Raw genomic sequence first — 10,990 nt, 5'->3', positions numbered from 1 at the left:
AAAAGAGCACGAGCACGAGCTTGACTAGGCTCGTGAGCCTGAATGAACGTACTATTTATATAAACACGCTATTTTTTAATATAACAAATACTATTATATCATATGATAAAAATAACTAAATAATATATTATGTTATATACACAAAAATATAATTATAATTATACACAAATATAACTATATATCTATAAAAATTGAATTAAATAATAGATGATCTGAGTCCGAGCTTGAACTATCTCACGAACCAAGCTTGAGCTATGTTGAATCCAAGGTGAGATCGAGCTCGGCTCAGCACGTTTACACGCCTAGGCGGGTCGCTTATCGGCCAAACTGGGTAACTATTGAAGGACATGCCCCAAACATTTTTTTAAGTATGATTAAAATATATTATGTACCAATCCACAATAATATTATGAAGCTGAATCTCCACATCTATTAAAACCCCACTTCATCCAAGTAGAAAAGCAATGCTTTGATAAGTGTTCTGGTAGATCAGCCTGCAAATTTTCACAGTGAACAAAGAGATTAAAATAACTGATACTAGAAACTACTATTTTATAAACTGATATTTGTTGAAGCTCGGTCGAATTTTATTCACAGAATCCCGAAATTTGTTTTTATACAAAGATTTTTATTCTAATTCTAATAATGTCTGTTTTGTGATAACCGTTTAAGGGTTAACCCGTTTTGACCCGTTACACAACCCGCCTATATGTGCACTGGTAATAATGAACTTACACTGCTCCATGAAGTAGAATATCCATCTGTAGATAGCAACCAACAACTCCCCTTAGATTGAAAATCCGTCTTATTAAATTCAAAACCAAAATCCACAAAATCATCATCATAACTGTCATCGCGTGCAAAATTCCTTCTTTTCTTTCTATGTTTTCTTTTCTTTTTTCTTCTTGAATCTGAGTCACTTTCATCTGTTAACATCTTATCATGCAACAATTCATGCTTGCCAGCATGGTGAAAACGTATTCCATTATTGTTAAATACAGATTCCCAATCTTCAGACGCCCAATATACACTTGACATAAAATAATGAAGAGCCCAAGACTGCAACCCTAATAATTTTATCATATTTTCGCTTTCTTTCTTCAAGCATTGTTTAATTAATGGAACTAAACAATTAGGGTTTTCCGGTAAAGTGCAAATCTTTTGCACAATATCCTTGATTTGAGACTTTTCTTCCTGGTGTTCATCTTCTTGTAAAAGCTGCACTAACTGGCGCCCTCGGTTTATAACTGCATTCAACAAAAGTAACTCGTCGATAGAATCTAAACCATTGAATCTGGGAAGTATGACCTCCAAATAGTGACACGCATCACCAGGATCTTTAGGTTTGGCATTCAAGTCAAGAAACTTTTTAAGCAAATCCAGAAAAACACAGAGTTCGCTCTCGTTAAGTGCAATTAGAAGATGAGAACACAAGGATGTGAAAGATTCTTCCATCAGAAACTCGTTAACGGTTTCCCAAATCTCGTCCATATCTTCTTTGTACATTAATCTCAAAAACATATTTATGAAGAACTTCATATCTAAAGACAAGATATCACCATCTTTTAATGTATCAGCAAACTCACGAGATGACCAAAATTCAGGCACGTTTTCGAGAAAATTCTCGACTGTTTGTTCAACATCGAGGTCAAGAAAATAATGAGGTTTTGTGGCAACCATAGCAGGGGATTGTCCGTGTTTTCCTTTCCATTCAAGTTCCTCCCAACAAATGTCACGATTCACAAAAGCAAATTGGGATAATGCTTTAGCCCCCTTTCTATGTTCCGTATCATTGGTGCCAGAAAATTTTGAGAACCAAAGCAATATGCGTCTTGTATTTCCTATATGAAGTGGCATAGATTAGTTTAGTATTAGAATGAGATTCATGTTGGTAACCCACGAACCCTTATATTAATTAGACAAGAAGTAAAAGCTACAAGATTTGCATAGTCCTAACACCTAGTTGGTAGTAGAAATTTTAGCTCTTGGAGGTGTCGTTTTCGACCCGTTTAATTTTGAATGGGTCAATTTGGTTGTGTTCTCTCTAACGGGTCAACTGGTCAAAATAATTAGCTTAAAAGCAAACGGGCCAAATAAGTCGAATAGCTTGAAAGTCGTCCTAAGTGTAATTTTAATGCACAGACATTCTAATCATCTTAATCTTTCGTGATCATCTTGACACAAGTTATCTGGAAAATGTTACAAACTTTGTACAAAAGTTATTTGGAAAATGTTACAAACTTTGTAACTCATTTTCGTCTAATCAAAACAGGCCATGGTGGTATTTTAAGATAAAAACCAGTAATATTAAAGAAAAGTGAGATAAGGTTCACTAGATTTGCTTTGGCTATAGAATTAAGGTTGAGTTGAGTGTCATTTAAGAGGCATTTGCCTCTCAAAGGCAGATTGAGTTTTGTTTCAGTAAGCACATTATTCATATCCTATCAAACAAGAAGCTTATAATAAATAGACAAATTAATGTGGAAATTTAACCGACTTACCTCTAAAAAAATCCTCCAGCATGTCGCATTTCTTAGCTAGAATAGACCCGGCTTTCTTTGGCTGTTTCTCAAAAATCATCTGCAAAATTTGAGCTGCAAGGTCTCTCTTCTGTGAGCTGGTTTTCAGTAAAGTTGAAAACAGCTCACGTTTTTGCCTGCGAGATAAAGAATTTATCCCTGAAACATCTTTGCAAAGCCAAAGGCGTGCCTCTGATCGACTTTGTGAAGTAATCAATAAGCGGATCGAAGATTCTAGGTTGTTCAAGAGAGATGTTCTCTGTTCAACAGAACCATCACCTCCATCACAGTTCCAGTCGGGTTCAGAAAGATACAAGTTAACCATTTTGTCACTTGAATGACAAATTTTCCTATAAATTGACGAAAGAACCATATTTAATATAAAAGATAAGAGTGACAGTCACAGAAGTATGAACCTAATCCATTAAAAACTTCACAAAGAACAATAATAATAATAATAATAATAATAATAAAAATAAAGAAAAAAGAAGCCTTGCACAATGCAAAGTTTCCAAAGAACGATGAACAAAAATTCAACTAGAATGAGAGTCCCATGGCTTATAAATTGGTGTTAAAAGTCTAAATTTTCTAGGGTTAAGTAGAGAGCATAATATAGGTGTTAAAAGTCTAATTTTTCGAGTGTTAACTACAGAGCATAATATAATTATAAGGGATAAATATAAATGATAAAACACCTTCAACTAGATCAAGTGCTGATAGCATAATATAAATATAAAAGGTAATTTTGATAAACAAACAACAAATCACAGCCTTGTATAGGTTGATGATCTAGAACGCCACGCGGAGGAGATTTGAAAGAGTACACATTATCAGATGCCAATAGTAAACAACAAACTACAATTAATTAATTAATGCAACAGACAGACAGATAGCAGAAGCTTGTGTGAATTTGAGTGTCAAAATCGTCAGCTGTAATTGCTTGAATAGCATACGATAATCGAGTGGAATACGAGCTTTTGATTACTAAGTTTCTGATTAAACCCTAATTATACCTCTTAATAGGCTAATAATACGATACAATTAACACGTAATTACACTTACAATTAATAATCTCAAACACGAAATCAGACGTATTGATAGATCCAGAGAGATGAGATACCGGAGACGACGAACGGTGAAGGAGGCTTCGGTTTCCCCTTTGTTCCGATTTCAGAGTTTCGGGTTTTCTTTCTTATTTTCAAAATACTACTTTGGCTTTTTCGTTTTTCGGGTTTAATTCGGTTTGGCCTCGGTTTTTTCTGCTTTTTCGTTGTGCCGCCACAAAGCAGAACTCTTAGATGATACTAAAATCTGGGTGGACTCGGGATTTGAATTGACAACCTTACACAAGGCGTGGCTCAAATCCTTCATTATAATCCACCAAAAGAGACAAAAGTAAAAATCGAACTTGGATCTCTACCAGAGAATCCAACCCTCCTACCGCTAGGCTACAAGGGTCGGGTTAATTTGTTTTCCATCATGACAAACATCACATAATTGTGGCTGGTGGTAAAATTCGGCACACCCGTAGCCATGTTTTTTTTACAAGCAACTATATATACTCAAATTCAATATGCCCAAGTCTATGCCACAACAAGACGTCTCATTTAATTTTTATGAGCAATGTCTAACTTTATCTTTAGATCAAACTCGGTGCAATGCATTTAGGTTGTATTTGTGACATAGATGATGAGTTGGAGGAGGGAGACAAAAAAGAGATAAGAGTCGGAAAAATCGTGGCTAGGTGCATGCATTTGGGATGTTGTGAGCGAGGAGAATGAGAGAGAAAATGATGAAAGAGAATAAGTGAAAGGAAAGAGAATGATATAATAAATTATGTGGCATACATTTATATATTTTGCATTGGTAACGGTCTTATAGAGTTTACATGTCTCTCAAATTATCCATGCGCTTATCACAAAATTCCGCATATGTTATGTGAATTTGGGATTAGCAAAAATCGCAAGGGAAATCCAATCTTGTTCTTCTATCACTCGCTCCAAATTGGATTGGTTATACTAGTTGGTGAGTACAAAAAATTCGTCCATTTGCGCATGTACCTTCTTCAGCATGAACTATATTAACGATCAAGTAACAAACTAACAAAGTTTTAACTAATTTCTTACTAAACTTTAACAAAATAACGAGATAGAGGGATTAACCAGCACATCAAACTCTATGCCTCATGTGATAAAACACCATTATGAGTATAAAATCAATAAAGTGCATTCAATACATAACTTGATAACTGTATAACTGATTTTAAGTAGAGAACTATAATATTCCGATAACACTTCTACATAGTGGGTGGAAGATGATAACATGTTATAACACCATGAGAATACCCCATCTAAGTTTCGGCTAAAAATGTCAATTCTGAAAGATAAATGGTCAAAAATGAAAATTCTGATTTTTAAGCTCTTCGCGCTACGCGAAGAAGACAATGAAACTATTTCGCGCTACGCGAAGTAGCAGGAACAGAAACCGAGATAGTGATGTTTCGCGCTATGCGAAACCACGTTAAGTAACGGGGTACACGTGTTCAACCACGTGACACAATTGTACGGCCACGTGTCATGATATTACTTCGCGCGACGCGAACGGCTAAGATCTTTGTCCTTCGCGTGACGTGAATTAAGCCAAATCGACTATAAATAAGGCAGCCACAGGTTGAGCTCAAATCATCCCAAAATCACCTTTCTTAACCCACACTTAACCTAGAATTTTGTGCCCTAAACTTCCCGGCTTTCCGATGACTTGTTTTCTCGAAGTTTGCGCAAGAAACGAAGTTCCGAAGCTCTGCTAACATCCAACCATCTTATTAAGCGAAGCTATACAACGAGTTGCTGATCTTTTCTTCTCATTCTCGAGTGATCGCTTAAGGTTAACAGCATACAGATAGAAAATGTTTCCAAACGACACCGAACTGACAATCACAGGTGAATACGTTAAACTTTTAACAGACAGAACAGTTTTTACTCTTGTAGTAAACATGTTTATTGCAAAGAGTCCGATAAATGTTTGCATGAGATTATATATCTCTAAAATCGCTATAATACAAAATAGAAAATAAAACTCAGACCGATTACACATGTGTCTGAATCCATACATAACTGACCAATTGACATACAAAATCAAGTCAGTCATAATCGGTTCTCCAATTAGGGTCACATAGTTCGGGGAATGTTGTCTCCAAACAAGGGCTATGTAACTCGGGAACTCTTGAATTGTGTGTGTAGGGCAGTGGTACAAATCCCGGGAATGGCAGGCATTCCTACTGAGATTGTGAAACAGAAAACTATGTTTGTATTTAACGACTGTTATAAATTATTTTAGAGTCAGTCAACGTTTCACCAGCTCATCACTGATTTCCCAACCCTTTTGCGGGTAATTAAGTGCAGGTAGCAATATACAAGGATTAGAGTCATGGAGATAGATGATCGCGACACAAGATGACTCAATTTTGAATATAATCCTTGTAATAATATAAAACAATATTTTTGTGACCAAATACTCGGGTGTTTAATTCCTGAGAAGTTTTCAATGTAAATTAATATTTTTATAAAATTCTTCCGTTAAAATAAACCCGCAACTCTGATATATTTACAAAGCAGGTACCAACTAATAGTCACGCTCCTAAGACCGAGTCGGGGTGTGACACATGCACACATAAATGACAATTATATTGAATGTCGAGTTAGAGTTATGTTGATATCATGATATATTGATATGGTTCTTGCGATGTTATTCAATGATTAAAATTGATTACATTAAACATCTATAAAAACATGTCTATGTATTTTCTTTAACATAAATTTGGAACCATAATCTGTCGCTACACAATTAACAATAACCCTGATGCTGACTCCTGAAAGAAAACTAAAAAAAAAAACATAACCGCGAAAAAAAATCTTGAGTCCGACAGACGACAGTAACTTACATACAAAGCCAACAATATGCATGCATGCATGGGGATATCTCCTAATAAACCAAACCAAGAACAAGGATTCCCAAAACGGTACAAGGAAGAGAAGCCGTGTGCACACCGCCGTTGTTCCAACCAGTACCACCACCATGGCCACGGCTTCCAAACCACAAGAGATACCAACCGCCACCACTTCCTCGACCTCCACGAACGCCGCCACCACCACCACGAGCTCCTCCACCCGAACGAAAACCATCACCACCACCAAATCTTCCTAGCTTAACAACCGCGGCAACCTCATTTATAACGAAAATCAATAGAAAAATCGACACTATGATCATATTAATCTTCTTCATATTTGAATTATTCAGATTCAAGTGGCTTTAATGAATGGAGAATAACGAGTATGTTAAAGTGTACTATCTCAAAAAAAATATAAGCCTATACATAAACCAAACTAACCCCTATATATATATAACAAATTGTTTAATTTTATATGTCACCCTAAACGTAATTTTAAATTCAAGTTTATTAAAATCTTTCGTGATTTACTCAAGTCTTATCCCTATTTAAATATTATATTTTAGTTTTTTTTTAATACAGATCATCAATTATTCCTAAATATTAGAAGTTTTTTTTTTAATAATATTTATCTATAGGTGTTTTAGGCGGGGATCAATAATTGTAGGTGTTTTATGGAACATGTTTGATTTATGAGTATTAAAGACTAAACAGTACACGTAAAAATGTCTTATTGGTCCACTTTAAAAAATTATGAATGATTAACAGTATTTCCTCAAATTTAACCATGAATAATAACATTTTCTCCCTCTATTACTCACAACCACTCCAACCACACCCTAAAAATAAAGAACAAATTCACGTAATATAGAGAATCCATTATGAATGCTCTAAGTTGTAACCTACTTCATGATCTGGATTCATAACGTAACCACTATCAAAATGAAGATACAGTCTAACGATTGATTCATAGAAAATGTAAACTCTAATCATTAACATTTGGGGAACCAAAGGGTATGATCGGATTTATTGAATTCGTAAAAATTGGTAGCACAATGAAGAATAACATAAATCTAAACAATAAGATATTTATATAAAACGGAAATGAAAACAAAAAACTTACATATGAGGAAGATATAAATTGAAAATGAAAGAAAAACTAAGAGCTCATAAAAGAAAATTTGGCCTAGGGGTATCCAAACAATGTGTAAGGTGGTGTCCCGTCCCAAGAGATTGAGAGTTTGAGTCTCCTCATGAATATTGGTGTAGTGTTTATAAGAATAGATTAAATTGTCGTTTAAAAACAAATTATTGTGATATATGTCATGCAACACACAAATGACATAATTAAAGCTGGTTTGGGTGGTTTCTTACTAATCTCGTTGCCCTACTTGCGTTGCGCGCATATAATGTATATATGTATGAACTCTCGGGTGGGCAAAAGTGAAATTGCACTAATTTTGACGTTATTTTACTAATCTCGTGAAAATAATGTTAAAAGTGGCGGAAGGTTAATCAGGCATCATGTGGTGGAGTTGATAGCCGAAAGACAAGGGTACATGCACCAATCGACCGGTGTGCCGATGGTTGAGTGTTATGTACCTTATATCCAAGGCTTGATGCAAAACTACCATCAAGCCAGGGGTCTCACCGAAAGCAGCCTCTCTATTCATACGGGGTAGAGGTAAGGCTGTCTACATCTTACCCTCCTCATACCCTACCATAGCTTTGCTATTGGTTGGACATACTGAGTACGATGATGATGATGAGTTTGGGTGGTGTCTTCCCCCATATAACGCGCAACTCACCCTCCATCTCAATTTATCAGCTTAAGCGCCCTGATGCTCTACTCACGTCAGATCGACTTAGCAACCTCACCAACCCACTTTTCCCGCATTTCTTTCTCTCCCCATCATCCACCACATCAAAACACCCTCCACCTCACCATCACGCCCATTTTCTTGAACAATACCCTCCACCCTTAATGCTATACCCACATGGCCTACCAACAAAATGAACCAGAACCATCTTTATTTATGCGAGTCTTCTACCAAAATCAGCATCTATGATATATTTTATGTTAAAGGTCTAAATATAGACCGCTTAATTTAATTAATGTTAAATATTCTAGGAGCATTTAACTATTTAACAATTCTCTATATCAATGTTTTAAAAACCAGACTAGTTAACGAACCGGTCCTCTTAGCGCTTTGATGCTATGGTCCAATCTCTTTTGTACCCATTTTCTCACATGCCTTCTAAAAGCCCAATTTTAATAAAGTCGGTTACAGCTGATCTTTCATTATCACCAATTCACCATCTAAGAGGGTGTTTGAGATTGCTTATTTTCACCGACTTATAACTTATTAACTTTTAGAAAAGTAATAAGGTATTTGGAATTGCTTTATATTATCAATGAAAAAGTCCCATAAGTTACACTTTTATAACTCATTAATTTAATAAAAAGTTAGAAGGTAAAATAAGGAATCCCAAACACCCACAAGTCCACTTCGTTTTCATTTTTTATCATCATAAATTGACCTTTTAGTTGAACCACAAAATTTCAAAAACCAAACAATTTATACAGATCAAGGTGTTCAAACCAGACAAGTGAAATCAGCAATTTGCAATCTGTTCAAATGGTCCGGATTATAAAGCATTGCTCTTTTTAGTTATACAATGTTGAAAGTTAAAGCAATAGTAGCATTAAAAGTAGCTAGTAAAAATACTAGCATGGCCACAAAACCATATTGGTTTAACCAATAATCAAACAAGTTCAACATAACAGTAATAATTTAAAACATTCCTCATGATTCTAAATAAAACAAAACAAACTTTGGTCCAACAAAAACCTAAACACCATATTAAAAAAACAAACCATGTTTTATCCTCACTCGTCATCCTCATCCGAGTCATCATCATCATCATCATTTGCTCCGGCAGCAGCATTCAAAGCATTTAACCTCTCAATAAGCTTTTGCTTCCTCTCATCATAAGTCAACTTCTTCAAGTTGTACCTGAAACAAAATAGAACAAAACACAACCATTAGAAAAGGTACAAAATCATTTTTTTTTATAAATTCAAGAGCAGCTTTGCAAAATCAATACCTCTTGTGTTCTTTAGGTTGTGGTTTCTCAGACTTCTTGGGGGTCGGGTCAGCCCGAATAGCAGCATGAACCTTCTTGTAAAGCTCTTCAAGGTTGTCAGGTTCAACACCCTCCTTAATGTATTGAGAGAAATGAGTTTGGTATTTCTCAGGCTCGTCTTCCTGTAGAGTCTGTATAACAAATGACAACATTACTTAACTAGAAAAAAAATCACATAATAATGAATTACTAAACATTGATAGTAAAAAATGTTTATAACTCACGTTCATGTAAGCAGCAACGTGTCCACCATAAATGTACTTTCGGTGAACTTCAGCGTCAAGACTCTTTCCGTCTTTGTCAAAACCAGCAAACCTCTTTTCACTGTGTGGGATATCAAGTCCACCATCCAAAGCACCCTAATATTATTTGACACAAAATCACTTATTTTATATAATGCATAACAAAAATATCAAGTTAGCAAAATAGATTATAAAAGCTAATAGTGATACTAAATAATTACCTTAAGGGCACCAAAAACTCGGTTTCCGGTGGTTGTTCGGACAAGACCTACATCAAGTAGAGCACGGAATGGCCTTCGGCTTTCAGCAGGCTCAACTGAATAATCTTCACCAGTTGCCTGCAAAAACGTAATAATTTGAAAATGAAATCAATACAAACTAAGATTAATTAAGAGTTTTTAAATTACCTCAACATTGCCTTGATACTCATCATCCATTTCAAGCTTCTTCAAGACACGGCGAGCCAAAAGAAGCCCGGTGCAATAAGCTAGTATTACAGAAAAACGTAAAGTAAGCTCAAAATTTTATCGTGTGATATATAAATTTACATTATTAGAAGAAAAAAATTAAATTAAAAACCAACCCGCAGCATAGTTTGTGAGCCCAAATTTGAGACCGTAACGAGGGAGCTCATGAGCATACGCTGATGCAAGAACAATGTCACCAGCAATGGTTGCGGATATGATTTGTGCGGTTATATCCTTGTTGGACTAAACGCAACATTAAAGGTCAAACCATGAACACGTAAAGACATAAAAATAATAACAACAATAATAATAATAGAACTTAGGACTTACAATACGAACAACATATCGATACTTTGGTGTGTTGTACTTGTTTTTGTCCTGGTTAATCAACCGGACCCTAGCACGGTAATCAGTCTTACCCTCTGAACCAATTAAACAAACAAAAATTAAGCAAAAAAATAATAAACAAACATAATGAGCTATAATTTACACATTCTTACCTCTCCTTCTCTTGAACTTGACTTGAAACCTCTTGTAGTAAGACCTTGACTTCTGAGCTTTGACAAAAGCCTTTTAAAAAACAAAAGTTAAAATACAAATTAATACACATCAAAGATTTAAACAATAACAAACGTGGCGTAACAAATGTAAAGAGCTGTAAAAATATAA

General features: G+C 35.2%; 2 protein-coding genes across 2 annotated transcripts; both read right to left on the bottom strand.

Annotated features, from left to right (window-relative positions):
* Positions 1 to 399: 399 nt before the first annotated feature.
* LOC143557125 (uncharacterized) lies at positions 400 to 2,921 on the bottom strand. Its single transcript, XM_077046273.1, has 3 exons — positions 2,502 to 2,921; positions 736 to 1,841; positions 400 to 494 (listed from the first exon to the last, which is right to left on the bottom strand). The coding sequence occupies exons 1-3, from the start codon at positions 2,890 to 2,892 to the stop codon at positions 408 to 410; spliced, it is 1,584 nt and encodes a 527-aa protein (XP_076902388.1). The 5' UTR covers positions 2,893 to 2,921; the 3' UTR covers positions 400 to 407.
* Positions 2,922 to 9,196: 6,275 nt separating this feature from the next.
* Positions 9,197 to 10,558, bottom strand: LOC143557120 (large ribosomal subunit protein uL18-like). Its single transcript, XM_077046269.1, has 6 exons — positions 10,438 to 10,558; positions 10,262 to 10,341; positions 10,076 to 10,192; positions 9,837 to 9,971; positions 9,574 to 9,743; positions 9,197 to 9,482 (listed from the first exon to the last, which is right to left on the bottom strand). Exons 2-6 carry the CDS (start codon positions 10,289 to 10,291, stop codon positions 9,356 to 9,358), a joined length of 579 nt encoding a protein of 192 aa, XP_076902384.1. The 5' UTR covers positions 10,292 to 10,341; positions 10,438 to 10,558; the 3' UTR covers positions 9,197 to 9,355.
* Positions 10,559 to 10,990: the final 432 nt, after the last annotated feature.

This window comes from Bidens hawaiensis, unplaced genomic scaffold (genome assembly GCF_021521415.1).
Source record: "Bidens hawaiensis isolate Kalapana, Puna unplaced genomic scaffold, B.hawaiensis_p1.1 tig00018836_1, whole genome shotgun sequence".
NCBI lineage: Eukaryota > Viridiplantae > Streptophyta > Magnoliopsida > Asterales > Asteraceae > Bidens > Bidens hawaiensis.
Note: the sequence above shows the minus strand (reverse complement) of the source record. Positions and strands in the feature narration are given on the sequence as shown.

Bases quoted from the DNA above. Each gene is read 5' to 3' on its own strand.
- LOC143557125 (XM_077046273.1), bottom strand. From the start codon at position 2,892: ATGGTTCTTTCGTCAATTTATAGGAAAATTTGTCATTCAAGTGACAAA. The intron at 1,842-2,501 runs GTAAGTCGGTTA...CACTTCATATAG, and splicing joins GCTGGAGGATTTTTTTAGAG to GAAATACAAGACGCATATTG. The intron at 495-735 runs GTAAGTTCATTA...GAAAATTTGCAG, and splicing joins ATTCTACTTCATGGAGCAGT to GCTGATCTACCAGAACACTT.
- LOC143557120 (XM_077046269.1), bottom strand. From the start codon at position 10,291: ATGGATGATGAGTATCAAGGCAATGTTGAG. The intron at 9,972-10,075 runs GTAATTATTTAG...AAATAATATTAG, and splicing joins GAGTTTTTGGTGCCCTTAAG to GGTGCTTTGGATGGTGGACT. The intron at 9,744-9,836 runs GTGAGTTATAAA...TTTGTTATACAG, and splicing joins ACGTTGCTGCTTACATGAAC to ACTCTACAGGAAGACGAGCC.